Source organism: Phoxinus phoxinus (assembly GCF_949152265.1).
Source record: "Phoxinus phoxinus genome assembly, chromosome: 21".
Lineage (NCBI taxonomy): Eukaryota > Metazoa > Chordata > Actinopteri > Cypriniformes > Leuciscidae > Phoxinus > Phoxinus phoxinus.
The window spans coordinates 5,005,835-5,025,240 of record NC_136896.1 but is presented as its reverse complement, the minus strand read 5'-3'; the positions used below and the strand labels follow the sequence as shown (position 1 = coordinate 5,025,240).

Sequence of the window (19,406 nt, the reverse complement as noted above, 5' to 3'; positions counted from 1 at the left end):
ATTGGATATGAGCCGGCAACATTATAAAACTATTTGTAGTTGTGTGACTTTATAATATAACAAGTATAATGCGGTTTCATCAAGTGATTATCCAGTCAAAATGAAAAAAGTCTGGAAAGTCTGCCAGACAAACTGAGTTTGGTGCAGATGAAAGTGATTTGTTTTTGACTGATGTTGGAACACTTGAGGCAAGTAGTATCACTTTACTCTTTAATGCCAGAGAGACCACACACACACACACACACACATTAGTGACTCAGCAACATACCCTTGCCCAAAGATCTGCTCGAAGCGAAACTATCCACACAGACACGATTACATATAAACAGCTAAGAGAGCATGCATCAAAATAACCCTCTTATAAATAGACCACCGACTATCCAAACGGGGATTTCCTTTGATACGCAGAGCACAGCCGTGATTGTGTAACTTCCAGAGAGCTGCAGACCAGACATCGAGAGAGAGGAAGGACATTTAGAAGACGACAACATCCAGAAAACCATCAGAATGTCGGACGACCCCTCCAGCAGCTCCTTGTGCCCAGGCTGCCAGCGCGAAGGGTCTCTCCTGCTGCCCTGCGGACACCGCCTGTGCCAGGCTTGCCTTCAGCTGTGCCAGCAGGAGCTCGGGCAGGACCAGGCGGGCTGTACGGAGTGCTACGGCCGTGAGCTGCTGGACAGCGTGCTGAAGGGGCTGCTCGACTCGCTGTTCGAGGGGCGGCCGCGCCGGGTGGGGAACGCCGTGGAGGGCACGGAGACGGCGGAGGATGGAGATCTGTGCCCACATCACAGAGACAGACTGACTCAGTATTGTGTAGAGGACGAGGAACTGATCTGTGATCAGTGTCAGGGCGAGGAACATGAAGATCACAAGTGCAGCTCCATTGAAGAGGCCACACAAGAGTGTAAGGTGAGAAACACGTGCAGAAATGCATGCTTGAGCTGTTATAAACTGATGATGCTTGGAGGAATTATCAAGGCTCTGCATGATTCTAGAAGTGATTGATAATTGGCTGATATTTGGCCATTTTGAGGGTTTTTTGGCCGATAACCATGAATGTCTTTAGTAATGATATAGACCTGATATATAGGCTGATATTTTGCCATTTTGAGGTTTCAAGCATGCAGTTCGATGTAATCTCTAATTATTGTACCATGTCCAGTTGTGTTCAGTATTTTATGACAGCCTTGTTAATATTATACATATGTTGAAACATTTTTATAATTTTGTAGAGAATTTTAAGTAAATATTGTGTAAAATAAGTGTTTCTTTTTATTTTATGCAATTTTATGCTGGCATATGTGTCATTTTGTGACCCTGGGCCACAAAACCAGTCACATGGGTACATTTTTTCAAAATTGAGATGTAGGCCTATACATCACACGAACGCTGAATAAATAAACTTTCAATTGATATATGGTTTGTTCGAATAGGACAATATTTGGCCGAGATACAACTATTTGAAAATCTGGAATCTGAGGGTTGAAAAAAATCTGAACATTGAGAAAATCACCTTTAAAGTTGTGCATTTATGTTTGCGATTGTGCTATTCACAAAAATAAATGTTTTATATATTTACGGTAGGAAATTTATAAAATATCCTCATGGAACATGATCATTACATAAGATCATCATCCTAATGATTTTTGGCATAGAAGAAAATCATTTTGATTATCCCATACAATGTATTGTTGGCTATTTTCACAAATACACCCGTGCGACTTGTGACTGGTTTTGTGATCCAGGGTCACTATTTAACCCTGGCAATGAGGACTAGATAATACACTGCTATACAAATGCCTTAGAACTTTTTTAGAATTCTAAATTCATCATTGGAGTTCGGGCGCTACATTGTAGGTTTGAATCCTGTAAAGTTCTTCTGTTAAATCAAAATGCGTGTTCATTCTGCATGCAAAACAGTTTCAGATGAACCCGCAAGAACTGACAATAATTCACTTTCTTCACAGAGGGAGTTGAGAGCAGCTCTTAGACCTCTTCAGGAGAAACTGGAGACATTACACACAGCCAAGCAAACCTGCCAGGAAACTTCAGAACACATCAGGGTAACAAATAATCGATGCAAGCCAAGTTTAACAGGATATCCAGGCTGTTTGGGGGCTTATGAATGTTTTAACAGAGGTAGAAGAAATAAGGGGAAAATAAGCATGGGAAGATCTTTGCTACAGATCTATTTACTACAGTGATTAGTTATTTAATCATGCACTAACTAAATTAGTACACATTTTGCACAAACGGCAATTTTCTCCACCCTCCGCACAGAGACAGGCACAAAACACAGTGCGTCTGATAAAGGAGAACTTTGAAAAGCTTCATCAGTTCCTGCTAGATGAGGAGATCTCCATGCTGAGAGCTCTGAGCGAGGAAGAGGAGCAGAAGAGCCAGAAGATGAAGGACAAGATGGACAGACTAACAGATGAGATAATGACATTAAGAGAAGCCATTAGTTCATCAGAAGAGGCCATGAGCGCTGATGATATGGCATTCTTGAAGGTAGGGAAAAATATCAAGAATATTTTCTTTTTTTTTTATTAGTTTTGATAAAAAGAAACATAATATTCCTTTAGTTCAAAATATAGAAATTACATGCGGAGAAAAACTAGAGCAGCACATTTTGATATTTCTGTTACAGAACTACAAGAAGACATCAGAACGGTAATTGTATGGATGTATATATTTTTATATTTGTGTTACACAGTGTAAATGAATGGTGCTTTTACAGTTCTACAGCTCATCAATATTGCAAAATAAGCCCAGACAGTGTGAGCAGTTTAGCAGCTTGCTTTTTAAATAAAAGAAAATTTGAGTTAGAAATATTTCAAAACATGAAATATTAATTTGAGTTTGTTGAATGAGGCTCTTTACCAATTTGAGATGAACCTCACAGTTGCTTTGACGAAGCTTCTCTCTCTCTGTCACAGGATGGACTGCACTGTGCAGGATCCGGGAGAAGTGTCAGGAACTTTAATAGATGTGGCCAAACACATCGGCTCACTCACGTTCAGAGTGTGGGAGAAGATGCAGACCGAAGTCACATACAGTAAGAGCAAACAGACCACATCTCGCACAATTAACAACATGCAAAGTCTTCTGTTGTGCTCAGAAAGCCATTATATAGCAATTAGGGCATAGGAATGATTAAAAGTTATTGCTATACCCCTAGTCTCACAGACTTACACTTTTGACCTGCACAGATTGGACCGAGAGAGAGACTGTCAAAGTGACGTAACAAGAACAATCCCAGTTTGTTTGGTATTTACGCACCGTTTAGGGGCGGGTAAATCTGTAATTCATTTAAAAATAATAATTAATTAATACAAATTACATAGAAACTTGACTTGAGTTTCTATTTAGATATTACAAGCATATATCATCTCATTTTCAACATTTTTGGAAAACTCTGATCTTCCTGTTACAGAACTACAAGTACAGAACTACAAGAAGTCATCAGACTTGTTTAAATCTTTACGGGTTGGTAAATCTGTAATTTATTATATAAAATAAAATAACAATAATAAACTCAAAGTAAAATTTCTTTGGTTAAATATTTAGATATTTCTGTTACAGAACTACAAGAAGTCATCAGAACAGTATTTACTCACTTTTTAGGGGCAGATAAATCTGTAATTTATTATAAAAAATATTTAACCAAAGAAATTGGACTTTTATTTTATCATAAATTACAGATTTATCTGCCCCTAAAGAGTGAGTAAATACTGTTCTGATGACTATGTGTAGTTCTGTAACCAAGTTGATTTACCTAAAAATATTTAACCAAAGAAATTTGATTTTTATTTTAAGTAACTTGGTTACAGAACTACAAGAAGTCCTGATGACTTCTTGCTTAAATCTTTACTCCCTCTATAGGGGTGGGACATCTGTAATATATTATATAAAATACAGTATAAGTGAAAATTTTGTATTATCTAGTTAAATATTTAGATCTTTTAGACAACAAGTCATCAGATTTAAGCCTTTACTCACTCTTTAGGGTTGATAAATCTGTAATTTCTAAGATAAAATAAATAAATAATGAGCTCAGTCAAAATATTAAGATCTTTCTGTTGCAAAACTACAAGAAGTCATCAGAACAGTCTTACTCTTAAATCTGTAATATATGAAACAAAATAAAACAAGTAAAATTTCTTTGGTTAAATATATAGATAGCCTATTACAAGCATATCAACTTGGTTACTGAACTACAAGAAGTGGGTAAAGAGTGAGTAAATCTGATTTAATATAGTATATGATATAAAATAAAATAAATGTCTCCCTTAAAATTTTTTAACTGAGATTTTGTTTTAACCAGTTCTGCATATTTCACAAACTCAGAAAATAACATAGAAATGTCATTTTGTTTATCAATATCTAGTTTAATCACGACTAAACTCTGAATACATCTCAAACCTTCAGCTCCCGTGATCCTTGATCCCAACACCGCAGACATCTGCGTCATTCTGTCGGACGACCTGACCACCATCCTCTACAGCGAGGAAGACCAGCAGGTCCCGGACAACCCCGAGCGCTTCTGCTTCTACGAGTGCGTCCTGGGCTCTGAGGGCTTCAGCTCTGGTCGCCACAGCTGGGACGTGGAGGTGGGAGACTGCAGCGAATGGGCACTGGGAGTGGTGAAGGAGAGCGTGCAGCGGAAAGAGTGGTTTCCCCCGAGCCCTGACCGTGGCATGTGGATCATCTGCCTGTACGGAGGAGAGTATCGCGCGCGGACGGCCACCAACACTCCTCTGACGCTCAAGAAGAAGCCTCAGAAGATACGAGTCCAGCTCGACTGGGAGGGTGGCAGAGTGATGTTCTCGGATGCCAGTGACAACTCGCTGCTGTACAAGTATAAGCACAAGTTTACGGAAAAGATGTTCCCGTATTTCTCCAATACATGTAAAAGACGTCCACTGCATATTTTAGCTGAGAAGGTCTCTGTGTACACGGAGTAACTCAAGATCAGCATCAGCTCAAAGAACTATATATACACTAGGCTACCGATCAAAAGCTTTAGATCGGGAAGATTTTTTAAATAAGTCTCTAATGCTCACCAAGGCTGCATTTATTTGATCCAAAATACAGCAAAAACAGTAATATTGTGAAATATTTTTACAATTAAAAAAAAAAAAATTCTTCTATTTGAATATTCTAATATTCTACATTTTAAAATGCAATTTATTCATGTGAATCGAATTGACTCTAGTCTTCAGTGTCACATGATCCTTCAGACATCAGTCTGATTTGCTGCTCAAGAAACATTTCTTATCAATGTTGAAAACAGTGGTAGGCCTACTGTTTTTTTTTTTTGTGGAATCCATGATTCCTTGCTAAATAAAAGTATTAATCTCTTTCAAAAAAAAAAACTGCACTGACCTTAACCTTTTGAATGGTACTATATCTGATAAATGACAAATTGATACAATGTTTGAGAAGATGAAAAACTGTTACAGTTGATGCAGCTGACAATACAACATGGCGCCTGAGCATCACATGCTTGTTGTTCATGTGTCTTTGTGGTAAAGCGGGCGAACAGCGCTCTTAATAAAGCTCTGATCTCCACCTGTCCTGTTTCATCAACCCCAGTGGATGACACGCGTTTCTGGAGAAAGCAGACACTCGATCCCCTGGCCTGAGCTTCAGCACACACAAGCCTCTTTACCCTTTGGTGATCATGACTTTGCAAACTTTATTATAGCTGATAACAAAAGTAACATAGAGTACATTTGTTTACGCATTACACAAGCTGAATGTAATCAAACATTTGAAATGTGAATCGTATAAGAAATGTGGTCCTGTATAAGAGGAAGTCAACAATGGAATTCGAGATTGTTGCTTTACTGTGCGGTATAAATAGTCTAGTCTCACTCTAATGTTCACAAAAAAAAAAGTAATGTACATTTGACCTTTTTTTACTTTTTACTCCACTACATTTGTGTCAAGTTCCTTGAGTAGAAAGTAGCCTAGTAACCTCAGGCTTTGCTTGCTGAATAAAAGTGTTTATTTCTTAAAAAAATAAAACTGTTCTGCCCAATATAGTTCTATTACATGGAATTACAGTAAACTTACCAAACCTGGAAAATGTGTCCATAATGAAAAAACTATACTTTGAAACAAAATGACAGAAGCACTTGTGAAATGATCAGAAAATACCACTCTCTTTAGCCATTGTTTTATTGAGGACATGCAAACCATGCACAAAACTGAAACAAAAGAAGAAGAAAATACATATTTACAGAATGAACAAGAAGGTAGAAAAGACAATCCACTGATCGCGTTCTCTCAGCTTCACTGACCTTCACCTTCAACTCTGAAATATCACACGAAAGTTACAGTAGGCCTACTTCTAAAATGGAGGATTCCAGCAAATACTGGTTAAGACTACAAAAGACTGTTGCATTACAGGAATATAAAACTCAAAAGAATTAAAAATCTGGATTCAAAAAGTGACTGTTCCTCACAGTAACACATTGGCATGTGTGTGATCTGTAGATTGAGAGCACCAAACGTTATCTTAGAAACATACAAAAAATGCATTGATTGCTGCATCTGTGATGAGTCTCAGCTCGATGACATCTTACTTTTCAAAACGAACTGTAAATCGTGAATGCAGTTAGACGCAGAAGTCTACAACCCATTTGTTTTGCTCTACTCTTAGATACAACATTGACAAACCTAACGATAACGGTTTCTTTTTTTAATATCTTATCACTAAGACCCTCTTTAAAGCACAATGACAGAGCACAGCCTCTTAAAGGGGAAGTATGTCATTTTTTGCCACACTACTGGTGCAGAAAACACACTGGCCCTCGTCTCGTCGCAGGAGGAAAGCACTGGTTTAAAGGCAGCACTAGAATGAGATCCATTCAGTGGTTCACAAACACACAACAATCACTAGCCGTCTTTACGCCATCAATGCTATTGCTACGCTAAAGCAGAATGGATTCTGGGTGACTCTGATCGAGGAGCATGCTACTTTATTATTATGAGTGAGTCTGACCAGAGGAGGAGGCAGATTACATCGTGAATATGAACTCATGGAAAGCTATATTGAGTTGCTGCATAGTGAGTGTATGGATTTATTATTGGGTTAAATATTTGCATGATACGGGTAATATAAAACTGGAAGCTGGAAGAGGCGGAAGTGTTGCTGTCGGATCCCCTGGTGGATGAAGCTCAAGAGAGGGATGTGATATTAGAACGGCCTCCAGGAGGCGCTACGATCCTCTGTGCCGTACGCCGCGGGATGTGGTCATCCTTTTGAGTGCCTTTGAGTAAAAGAAAAAAAAATCATGCGTTTCAACACTTTTTCTGTGTTTTTAGTTTGGATACAATGCAGGTGTATAGTTGAAGTTGACTGTAATAAAAGTATGTCTGTTTGAACTTCACTTGATTTAGAGACTCAGATTATACATGTGGGTTTTCATCAGCGTTTGTTCTGGAAGTATTTTTTCATTCTTTTTCTCCATAAAGATTAAAAAAAAAAATCTTCAAAGCCATGAATCAAACCAAGGTCCAAGATAAATCATTATTACATATTACAATGCAATGCTAAATTACAAGGACTGTGAACTTATCTTTTATGAGGGGATGAACAACTCAAGGATTTTGAGTGATGTAATCAATATAAATTTACTGATTATTATAAAACAGTACACACAATTTGTTTTAAGTGCCTTGGTGCTGAGAAGTTTTTTTTTTTTTTTTTTTAAAGCCTTTTTATTAAACTTTTTTTTCCTGATCTCAGAAATATATTTAAATTACAAAAAGTTTTTATGTTGAGATCATAAGAAAAATATTTGTATTATTATTTTTAAAGAAATCTTTAAGGCTGCAATTATTTGGGAAAAAAAGTCAAATATTATGAAAATTGTTAAATATTAAATTGTTAAATTGTTAAATAACTGTTTTCTATTGTTATATACCTTTTATAATGAAATTTATTCTGGTGATGAGATCTTCAATGTTTTTTTTAAATAGAAGTATTCATTTATTTAAAACAAACTTGAACCAAAACTAGTAAATGGTACTGTATATATGACTTTCGAATAATCGTATAATTAGTTGATATAATAGCCTACTTGTAGATAAGACAATAAAAATGGAATTTAAAAAGTGAATAAATGGTTAGTACAATTATAAAATACATCCTGTGGAGGAAATTAGTGGGATTTTTACTTTCAGTTTCCTTGTTTTCTTTGAACCCTGTCAGTAAATACAGTAAGAAGGAGCAAGAAACCAATCACAAAGGTGCTTACCAGATAAAGTGAACCCAGATTGGTGCAAATTTCTGGACGGTCCCAGCGGGTTCTTTCCTGGACATGAGGGCCCCCTAGAGGTGGGCGTGGGTGGTACAGAATTGGTCATACTTATGACATCATGGACGGGGCCATCATAGTTTCCTCTAGGAACACCACGGGCATCAGCCATCTGCAAAAAAACAAATTTGATCATGAAAGTGACCCTTCAGAATTCAAAAGTTGAGTCTTTTTAAACTTTGAAAGTCTGTGAGGGTGTTACATCTGTTATTCGACCCCTGGAATGAGTGAGTCAGCATTCATAATCACACACAGACATTCTTACCCTGCCTCGGGCCTTGATTCTCTTGTAGACGTAGTCGGGATAGCCTTTTCTAGGGATGAAGCGGCCTGAACCCTCCGTCACACTGAGTTTCCCGTCTTCCAGAACGATCCTGCCCTGACTGATGACCAGTACAGGAAAGCCTCGGCACTCCATTCCCTCAAAGATATTCACTTCCACTGTCTGCGGCGCACAGAATACAGACAGACGAGTTTATATTTCACGTCCACTAAATTCCAATAGAACATTACAAGGATTGGACAGAATTCTGTTCAGTTCAGAAATAATTCTGCTGTAGAACAATTCCCATCTTTTCGCCACTGAGAGATTCTCATACCAGATTGTGAGATTTGGCAGAGAAGATTTTCGTCTCCTTGGTGTTCCAGATTACAATGTCGGCGTCAGATCCAACAGCGATCCGGCCTTTCCGAGGATACAGGTTGAAGATTTTTGCAGCGTTTGTGCTTGTTACTGCAACAAAATCATTCTCGTCCATTTTACCTGTGGCCTATGCGACAAAAACATCAGTGAAAAACTGCACATAAGAGAGCTGTCACATACATACAAATATGCAAGCATATACAAGTATCTTGTTGTGTACTAAAGTTCATGTTTGACCTGTGAATTCATCATGACATATGACCAATAGAGGATTTAAACATCACAGAATGGCTCTTTACAAAGAATGTGAACTTTAAAGCACAGTCGTTAGTAGTGTTGGAGTATTTAAATATTTTTTTAAACATTTGAAATGTCTTGTTTTTATTTATTTATCAAAAACATAAGGAAGACCTACCACAGCTTTATCCCACACGATGCTCATACGCTCCTCAATGCCATTAGTCCCCTCTGGGATGAGGGTGAAGTCGTCTTTTCCAACAGCTTTCTGTGCCGTACTGAAGGTGCAGTGAGCACTGCCTGTTACCTGAAGATCCCCACTAAAAACATGAAACATCAAAGTGGAGGAATTTCAATAGACAAAAAAAAAAAAAAAAAAATCAAAGTACTTGATAGACAGAGATGGATAGATAGATAGACACACAGACAAAGATGTATGTATGTATGTATGTATGTATGTATGTATGTATGTATGTATGGATGGATGGATGGATGGATGGATGTATGGATGGACGGATGTATGGATGGACGGATGTATGGATGGACGGATGTATGGATGGATGTCCTGCTCACCAGGACAGCAGTGAGCTGAGGTAGTCTGGAGTGCTGGTGTCTGGGCTGAGAGGAGGAGACATGACAAACGCAGCAGCTTCGGCCCAGTGTTTGCTCCAGTAGTGCGATCCGTCTGTGCCAAGACTGGCTGCTATTGGTTCCCCATAGATGACCATGCCTGAAAATCAATCAGAGCACATGACATACAAAGAAAACCATGAGAAGAGGCAGTAAATTTGTGTTTCTGTTGCAGTGTTTTAGAGCAGCTCTGTCCACAGTCGTACCCTTTTTCCTGGCCTTGGCGATGACATCAGCAGCAGGTTTGCTCATCACCTTGGTGATGTAGAGAGGGCAGTTGGCCTGCTTAGCAATGGTGATGGCTCGATACACAGCCTCAGTCTCCACCTGGAGGAAAAACACCAAAACTGTGTGAACCAGTGGTAGAACGAGTTGGATTTAAAGTCACCATGAAATAAAAACTTGCAATACTTTTTTTTTTTTTTTTTTTTTTATGGAATATTGCAGTATTTATCTGTGCACATGTGTCCTCATAATCTTTAATCAAAATAACTTCTCTCTTTCTTGCAGCGACATCTCTTGTCTTCTCTGATGATGCGTGTACTGGCACGAGGGCGGGGCAACCTGTCACTCACATGAGATTCACCAATAACAAACCACAACGATCTAACCATCCAATCAATTCCCCATGGACCAAATAAAGTCCCAAATCAAGTGTTTTCTTGTTTAAAAAGCCGTTTCATTTAAATATATATCCCACAAAAGGGAGGAAAAGACTATCGCAACTTCCGTTTTTTTTATATGGTTTCAAAATCATACTGAGGGTACACTGACCTTTAATAAGACAAAATGCTTATCCGAGTGAAACAGCTTCTTGAACAAGAACAAATTTAGGGTTGGGACTTGATTTTGTCCATCGGGAAATTATTGGATGGTTGTGGTTATAATAAATACTGCAATATTCCAAATAAACAACAACAAGGATGGTCAATTATGATTTCATGGTAAGACTAACCTCCTCTGGGTGGCTCAGTACGTGTCCCTCTGGACCAGTGATTCCCAGATCCAAAAGCTTCTTCTGTTCCTGAGATTACAAACAAAACCAGCAATGGATCCAAGTATGATATAAAACTTGTATATTTTATAAGAAATTATTGAAATGTATTAGCAATTGAAGACATTTAGATTAAAGGGATAGTTCACCCAAAAATTCTGTCATAATTTATTTATCCTCAAGTTGTTCCAAACTGGTATGAGTTTCTTTCTTCTGCTGAATACAAAAGAAGATATTTTGAAGAATGTCAGTAATCAAGTTGATGTACCCCATTGACTTCCATAGTATGGAGAAGAAGAAAAAAATACTATGGAAGTCAATGGGGCCTCAACATCTTGTTGGTGAGTAAATGATGAGAATTTTTATTTTTGGGTGACCTATCCCTTTAATGGTAACATATCATAGTTACCTCATCAATGATGTCACCGTTTTCAGCATGAACCTGTGCAATGGCTCCCAGTTCTCTCATGGCACTAAACATCTCATAGATCTACAGACACAGAGAGTGTTTGCTCTTGTAAATATGAGCTATAAAACATACATCGCTTTTCAAAAGGTTGGGTCAGTAAGTTTAAAAAAATATTCAGCATTGCATTGATCAAAAGTGACAGTAAATACATGTATAATGCTACAAATGATTTCTACTTCTACTAAATGTAGCTCTTTGACTGTTTTACGATGTAAGATTGTACAGTATATGTGACTAATTAAAGTTGTACAATAAATTCAGAATCGCATGGCCAACAAACCTGTGTATCCGAGCTCTGGTACTTGTCCTTATAAGCCATGAAGATGAGAAATGAGTTGACCCCTAAAAAGAAAAACAGAAATGTGTTATTATAATGTAATATATCTTTCTAGAGCTGAATGCAAAATGTGTTTTAATGTGTGTTAAAAAAATAAATAAACAGTAAAGCAAAAATATCAAAGTCACACCTGAAATCTCACATCACCTTTATCTTTGACCAGAGACTCCAGCTCCTCAAACAGCCCATCATGCCAGCGAGTGATGTCGATGTGCAGAGAGTAATCACAGCACGACCTCTTGTCTGCCGTATCCCTCCACTGCTCATATGCTGCCAGTAAACTAGCGCCCGGTTCAGGCACAACATGGTCAACTACAGGAAGTGAGAAAGACGAGCAGAGGAGACTGATGAAAAACACATGCTTATGCTGAGAAATAGACTGGTATGTTAAAGTCACCATGAAATCAACATGGACAGTTCTTGTTTTTTTTTTTATGGAATATTGCATTTTTTATATTTATTATTTTTAAAAAAGTATCATGACCCCTTTAAATGCGTGTGGTCATAAATGGGTAGTTGATTTAATACTTTAAGCAATGACAGAAGTCTGAGATGCTATTTTTATCTAATTATGTATGCCAATTTTATGAGCTGCTTATAATTGAGTAACTTCATGTATTAATTTATTTTACGATATTCACGGACGTTTTGATGCATCAGAGTTTTGGCCGAATAGACTGGAATGGAGGGACAGAAATCACTATTTTCTTTCATGAGGTAAGTGAAGACAGGATTTTAACTTTTGGGTGTATTATCCCTTTAAATACAGTTCAACTGAACAATGCAAACGCTGTAAAAGAGACATTTCTCCGTCCTAAATGACTTCAGTACAGTGGCTAATCTAAGGAAAGTTGAGCAGAAGAGAAGAGAACAGACAGTGACAGCGCTGTGACCCCAATTCTCCTGATTTCATGAGTCTCGACAAGCTCTCATGCCCTTATACTATACGACACACACACTTTTCTTTTTTTACCAGAGACCCTCCTTTCGGCCCACAGTAATGGCCCACTGTTTCCACTGAGTTTAATGATCTGTTCACTACTGTGCGTCTTCATACGAGATGTTGATGTGATGACATACTGATCATGGTGGTTCCTCCTGCCAGAGCTGCACTGGTGCCATGATAGAAGTCGTCTGCCGGGGTCATGCCCAGGTGAGGGGCCTGTAGACATGTGTTCACGTCGATGCCTCCTGGGATCACGATGTGCCCGTAGGCATCCACTGTCTTCACACCAGTAGGTACGATGAGGTTCTCGCCAATCTGCCTACCAGTCAGAATAACACAAAATAAACATTTCTCGAGATGTCACTCATTTGTAAGTTGCTTCGGATAAATTAATTTTTACATAATATTGCAATCAACTAAAATGCTGGGCTGTTTCAACCCAATTTTGGGTCAAGTATGGACAAACCCAAACGTTGGGTTAGAAATGTATTTTAAAAATTTAACCCAATGGCTGGGTTTGTCCATATTTGACCCAAAATTGGGTTGAAACAACCCAGCATTTTTTAGTGTATGTAACATATATGTAGATAAAAAAAAAAAAGAATGAAATCTTACTTAATGGTTCCATCTTCAATGTAAATGTCGGCATAAAATGACTGGTCATCATTTACGATTTTTCCACCTTTAATGATGAGTTTGTCACCCTGTGGAAAAAAAAGACTGAATTTAGTGCTGCATGTTGTGATGTAACTTTTAAGTCATCGTTCCACTACAAATGAACATTCTGATATTTACTCACCCTTCCATGGAACCTTAAATAATTGAGACTAAAACTATTCGCATATGGACATATTTGAACTTTTTGACATAGGTTTGACAACATCGTTTGACATGTTCAGTGTCAAGAAAGATACCAAAAACATCATTATATTTAAATCCGATGACTTGAATTTCACTGAAACTGTGCCGACCCAGTTCCAGAGACTTTGGGTTATAGATCTACAGTGATTTCAAAGCACAAGAGCACAAAGAGGGGTATAATGCATGCAAATCCTCCTATTAAGAATATGCAACGTTCTTTAAGGAGCTAATCAGAGAGATTTTATCATTGAAAACCCAGACATTTAAAAACCCAGACAGAGGTAGAGAACACAATAGAAAGATAACCGGCGACTCCATTCATCTGTGACAACACTTTTCTGTTTACTCCATTAGTCATGCATGACTGCTGCGGTTTTGCATAAATGCATAGTGAGGAATGGTACTGACACTTTTAATTGAGTCCAAATCATAAGCCCAGTTACAGGAGACCGCCGCATTTAGATGAAGCAATGCCCGTTCACTCACCCTTGGCATGGAACTATGCCAGGCAACTGGGCTTGTTAGGGCACCCAGGCATGAAACATCATTCACGGCACTGTTAGACAATGCCAACCTCCACTCAAAGCAGCAAACCTAACCCTCACGCAGCGAAAGTCTCAACAGACATGGCTAAATAAAGAAATAAATGAAATAAACTTTTCTAGACTCTTGCTGAAGGGTATTTCACCACACTCGCTGCGCCAGGGTGGCGTGCAACCCACAGAGCTTCACTTTAATGCAATGTGACACTTCCACGGGCGGCCCATCACTGGCACAGCCAAAATCCCTTCCGAGTATTTCCGATTCTGGGCCATGATATTGCTTGAGGAGAGACGAGACACTGACAGACAGAGCGAGGGTCTAGGACGTAATGTGCACCAGGACGACCCATGTTACTGTATACATATACAGGGCCTTTAGTAATGAATTATTGGATGAAGGAATATGCAATTATTCTGTAATTTGCTAGATTAAAAAAAATGCAGATGTTTGTAAAATCATGCTGAGTATATGTAATTCTTTGTGCTTTGAATGTGGGTCAGACAGGCGGTCAGGCTGCAATGCTAAATTGTGCGGAAGGAAATTGGATCCAATTTGGCCGAGTTAACAGCGCTCTTCCCCGGGTTTCTCGCTCCTGCAGTGCACATGGATGAATCCTCCTTATTAACCCTTTCATTGTCTAAAGTCATTATATTTATGGAAGGAATACACTAACATCACTTTTGTTATTGGAACCAGACATGGTCATGAACATAAAAATAAAAGCAAACTTTCTTTTCTTTAATGTACAATTGTTTTTTTTAAACAAAATAACTATGATAGGGAACATGGGGTAAAGAGCCCCTTTGTTATTTTCAATCCTAAAAAAAAGTACACCTGACTTTTCCACACCGTGAAGAATGTTATTTTAATGTCATTTTAACAGAGAATGTAGAAGTTCTACAATGAAAACCTGTTAATTTACTTCATTTTAACATCATATTTTATGACAATACCTGTAGTTTTACTTTAATTTTAATGTAAAAAAATGGTTTGTTTGCTGAGAATGTTTAATTATGTTTAACAAAGCAATTGTAAAATATTTAAAACCAATGAATTACATTATTTATGGGGAGCAGGGGATTTCCATTACCTGTGTGATCACATTTGTTTTGATTACATTTTATTTCTCAGCAATAAACTACTCTGAACTGTTCTGTTACTGTTAATGTCATGTGTGTTATGGTGTTTTGTGTGTGTGCGCAAAGTGCTTTCTGTAGCCTAATTACTGACCACAATTGCTGGAGAGGCCAAAAAAGTCATTATTGCTTTTCATTGTGTTGTGTCTATATTATTATTATAAGCATATTTTACTGCAGCAATCATATTTTAATATGCCAAATGAGTTGATACATTGACATATACAGTAATAGCCTAAAATAGACATATATAGACGTATTGGTTAGAACTGTAAAATAGGTTTTACATTCACCAACAATGCTTTCCATTATGCTTGCCAGGGGCCAGGACTCATGGGCAGGGCCCCCAGTCACACGTCTAGGCCAGAGAAGAGATCTGAACGCTCGCGACGTGCGTGGAATTATTATATTGTGTGCACTGTGCGGAAATGGAGCAGTTATTGCTGAACATATACAGACAAAACCCGTATTTTATTTTCACGAAGAAGTCACAACAACCGGCACCGCTACGAGCCGACGTGAATGAATGAATGAATGAATGAAAGACACAATGGACACGAGAAACCGGCATTAGCCCCCACCGTAGAACATTAAACACTGAACCACAGACCCTTGCACAGCGTTTGCATTTCTCACATCATGAAATGCATTAGTGCAGCTCTTAAATGTTGACCGGCTTTCTGAGTAGTGTTTCGAGGACAGCAGGTTGTTGCCAGCGGCGGCTCACCCATGACTGCACAATAAAACCATCATCATCATCATCCTCCTCCTCATCACTATCTTCGTTACGCAGCCAGCAAATATTCACCGGTGGCCTCGGGTTTTAATCGCTAACATTTCTTACCGTGACGCGAGGGTTATTCTTCTTGCCTGGGAAAGACATGGCACCGGTCTGGGACTGGGAGCAGCGTTGATTCCAGAGGACGCGAGCGATGATGATGATGATGATGATGATGATCGAATCTTTGCTCACGTCAGAATAAAGGCGCAGCGACGGGGCGCGTGGACGGGTGTCAGTATTCGGGGTGTAGTTTAGTTTAAGATTACCGGGGTTCAATAGTCACTGTAGACAAAAGCACTCCAGATCCCCCACCCTCTCTGTCTGTGTCTGCCCACCATCTGCTGCTTTAGTATTCACACACTCAGAGTCAGGGGCGAGGCGGAAACTGTCTCTATAGGCTACACAATTCTTTAAAAAAATAAAATAAAATAAAAATAATCGAACTTTCAACTTAATAAGAAAGTGGGAAGTGAGAATGTCAATGCACGAAGGCAGAAATGCATGTATTTTTTTTATTTTTTTATTTTTTTATTTAAAAGTGTGAAAGAACATTTTATTCTTGGGACACAATTTCAGAAAATCGTTTACTTTAACTATTGCAAAGTAATAGAGTAAAATTAAGCCATTGACGCACAAATTATTACATCACAAAGAAAACATTATAAAATATATAAGTTTGCCCATTTATGTGTCTGTCCACTCACTGCACTAGAAAACGAAATTTCACATAAAATAAAATAGTTCAAAATCATCCATGCTGCTTTGAATGCAAACCGAATGATTAAAATACCTATAGCTATAATTACTGACAGATACATCGCTTAAAAAAGTACACTTCTTTTTTCAAAAAGTATAAATAGGCTTTATATATTTAAGTCTGTTTCCCCCCCCAGTGGTCACAACTTCACAGCATCTCTGAGTGAGCCTGGTATATATTAGCCAAAACAACTTTATTAGAGCATTATGTTCTAAATAAGACAAGTTTCACTTGCTTTTTATAAAGCTTTGAGACAAACATTATGTAAACTTGATACATAAATTAAATGGATAATTATAATATATTTAATATAGCCTGTTTTAAACTGCAGTGAGAGTTCCATGATCTACACATTAAAAGGAATAGTCGAAGAATGTGATTACCTCTCGCCGCCCGTTATGCACGCGACTGGGTCCGGTGGGGTAAACGAGGGTCTGGCCCTGTGAACAGCAGGACGGGCTGGACTGTGTTCGGTTCGGAGGGGTTTGACTCACGCTGGTGAAATCACTCATGCTCGACGTGTCGCTGAAATTGTCCCTCTGATCGTCCACTCGTCCCCGGGGGTTTCTCCTGGCAGAACTGGGGCTGTACGACTCAAAATTCAGGGTTTTATTCTCATAAGCTCCTTCGATGTTGCAGAACATCCCCCCGAACTTCACTCGGGGTTTAGGGCTGTCGGTGCCCAGTCTCGACAACAGGGAACCCTGGTCATCATCCGGTGGAAGGAGTCTTCTCTCAGACATGGCTCACAGAAGAAATGGGAAGCTTGTTTGAAGAACTAGTATTCCAGGGACACACTTATTCCACGAGTGTCAGAGTGTGTGACAGCGACTGTCATGCGTGCAGGTGCTGTTATAGGAGCTGTCCGGAGAGGCGTGGTGCTGAAATCCTCCACTCACTGGATTAGAAAAGGCACGAGCGCTCCCTCGAGATTAAGGCAAATCGATTGTTTTACAAACAGTACAATCACAGAGAATCAATACTAAGTCCTGCTTCTGACTCTTTAGAAAATCTCATTCACAAAATAGTAAGTGTGAGAAGAGGAACTAGAAATGCATTCTCCTGCAATTGAGTAGTTTGCTTGAAAATAAAGTCATCATCAAGTTTCAAGGGTGAAATTCATAAGGGAAAGTGTATTTGAAATGCTTCTATCGTCCATCCATCCATCTATCTATCTATCTATCTATCTATCTATCTATCTATCTATCTATCTATCTATCTATCTATCTATCTATCTATCTATCTATCTATCCATCCATCCATCCATCCATCCATCTATCTATCTATCTATCTATCCATCCATCCATCCATCCATCCATCCATCCATCCATCCATCCAAAATATTTTTTATATTTTTATTATTTGGGCATTCATAAAACAAATGATTATGAGATCATAAAAACTGCATGTATAGTGATACAAAACTATAAAAAAATTTTTTTTAATGAAAAGCAACACCTTCAAAACAGTGTTTTAATAACTAGTTATCTATTCTGATCCTCCATCAGTGATTTATCAGCTCATGGGTTGCATTAGGATCATGTTAAACAGACACATGCTAATTCTACCAAATGCATGCAGATGCCGTTTACAGTGCGTCTGGTCTCATCTGTGCATGTGGAGATCTGGGAAAGTCCATCTGGAGGGTTGAAGATGTGCCCAAAGGACAAGGAGTCCTGATCCATATGCCGAATGCCTCTGGGAGTGCATGCGTTAAACACTTTACAGACAGAATGGGTCGTATAAAAGCACAATAGCTGAAGTCTAAGAATAGCCTGAGGAAAGAGGGTTTGCATTTGATTTAATCTAACAGACATTCCTGACCCGAGGAGATTATCTCGACACTTTTTATGTGCACATGTAAATGGACCCATAAAATATATTGTCAACAACTGTGTAATATCTCAATTGTCAAAACAATAAAAGCACCGTCAGTAACAGCCACAATCAATCATAAATTCATGACCAATTTTAGTAGGAAAGTGCATGTGTGAATAAACTCAATGTTTATTTCCATATCAAAAGCTCTTTCTAAATTCACATCATGTAGCAAAACATTTTTTTTTTTCCTGCATGTTTTCTAGTTAAGGAGTTTCAAAGAAGCTTCAAATACCATGATCGTAAAAGACATCTCCTTATTTCTGAAAGCACAGAGGACTCGTGGGTATCTGTGAGCCACAGCCCATATTCCGGAGCGGTTTCTTCCTGGGTTTCTCTTTGATTGTAATGCATTGGCATTTCTTGTGGCAGATGTAACAGAGTGAGATGGAAGAACCAGCCGGAGGCAGAAACCTCAATTTCCCCACTATCTCTCTCGTCCACAGCAGAGTCGTGTGAGTGACATGCCAGGTTCATAAAATCATGAATGTCTATTAGTTCAGTTTCTAAAACAACAAGCTCAGCTGTTCAGTTCTGTGAGACCTCACTATTGCTTTACAACTTCAGAGGAAATACTTTTTAGTAACCATTTTAATATGTACTAGACACTTCAATATAAAAAAAACAACTTTACAAAACTTTACATATTACATTACTATATTTTTTTTTTACAAATATGATAAATTATTTATATGATTTTATTTATATTAGTTATTTATATAAATCTATTTTTTTTACTAAAGTATTATAATTTCTATTCATATTAACACAACAAAGATACTATATATATATATATATAATCATTACTATTATAGAGTAAAAAGAGAATTTTAGAGTATTATTAAAAATATTTAGCCTCCACAT

General features: G+C 38.2%; 2 protein-coding genes across 3 annotated transcripts; one reads left to right on the top strand and one right to left on the bottom strand.

The window, feature by feature from the left end:
• The first annotated feature begins 289 nt into the window (after window positions 1-289).
• LOC306990080 (E3 ubiquitin-protein ligase TRIM39) lies at window positions 290-5,574 on the top strand. Its single transcript, XM_079596376.1, has 6 exons — window positions 290-909; window positions 1,968-2,063; window positions 2,281-2,511; window positions 2,651-2,673; window positions 2,940-3,058; window positions 4,432-5,574. Exons 1-6 carry the CDS (start codon window positions 508-510, stop codon window positions 4,965-4,967), a joined length of 1,407 nt encoding a protein of 468 aa, XP_079452502.1. The 5' UTR covers window positions 290-507; the 3' UTR covers window positions 4,968-5,574.
• Window positions 5,369-17,775, bottom strand: dpysl4 (dihydropyrimidinase like 4). Of its 2 annotated transcripts, none has more exons than XM_079596374.1 (14): window positions 17,048-17,775; window positions 13,202-13,290; window positions 12,721-12,905; window positions 11,788-11,952; window positions 11,584-11,645; window positions 11,244-11,324; window positions 10,796-10,864; window positions 10,047-10,167; window positions 9,784-9,940; window positions 9,389-9,530; window positions 8,930-9,100; window positions 8,596-8,775; window positions 8,271-8,442; window positions 5,369-7,280 (listed from the first exon to the last, which is right to left on the bottom strand). In XM_079596374.1, the coding sequence occupies exons 1-14, from the start codon at window positions 17,405-17,407 to the stop codon at window positions 7,189-7,191; spliced, it is 2,046 nt and encodes a 681-aa protein (XP_079452500.1). In that variant the 5' UTR covers window positions 17,408-17,775; the 3' UTR covers window positions 5,369-7,188. The 2 variants fall into 2 exon arrangements, with proteins under 2 accessions (XP_079452500.1, XP_079452501.1); XM_079596375.1 differs by lacking the exon at window positions 17,048-17,775 and adding an exon at window positions 15,971-16,250.
• Window positions 17,776-19,406: the final 1,631 nt, after the last annotated feature.

Excerpts from the sequence above, each read along its gene's own strand:
- dpysl4 (XM_079596374.1), bottom strand. The coding sequence starts at position 17,407 with ATGTCTGAGAGAAGACTCCTTCCACCGGATGATGACCAGGGTTCCCTG. Across the intron at positions 12,906-13,201 it reads ATTGAAGATGGAACCATTAA|GCAGATTGGCGAGAACCTCA; the intron begins GTAAGATTTCAT and ends TCTGACTGGTAG. Across the intron at positions 9,941-10,046 it reads CGCCAAGGCCAGGAAAAAGG|GCATGGTCATCTATGGGGAA; the intron begins GTACGACTGTGG and ends ATTGATTTTCAG.
- LOC306990080 (XM_079596376.1), top strand. The coding sequence starts at position 508 with ATGTCGGACGACCCCTCCAGCAGCTCCTTGTGCCCAGGCTGCCAGCGC. Across the intron at positions 2,064-2,280 it reads AAACTTCAGAACACATCAGG|AGACAGGCACAAAACACAGT; the intron begins GTAACAAATAAT and ends CCCTCCGCACAG. Across the intron at positions 2,512-2,650 it reads ATGATATGGCATTCTTGAAG|AACTACAAGAAGACATCAGA; the intron begins GTAGGGAAAAAT and ends TTTCTGTTACAG.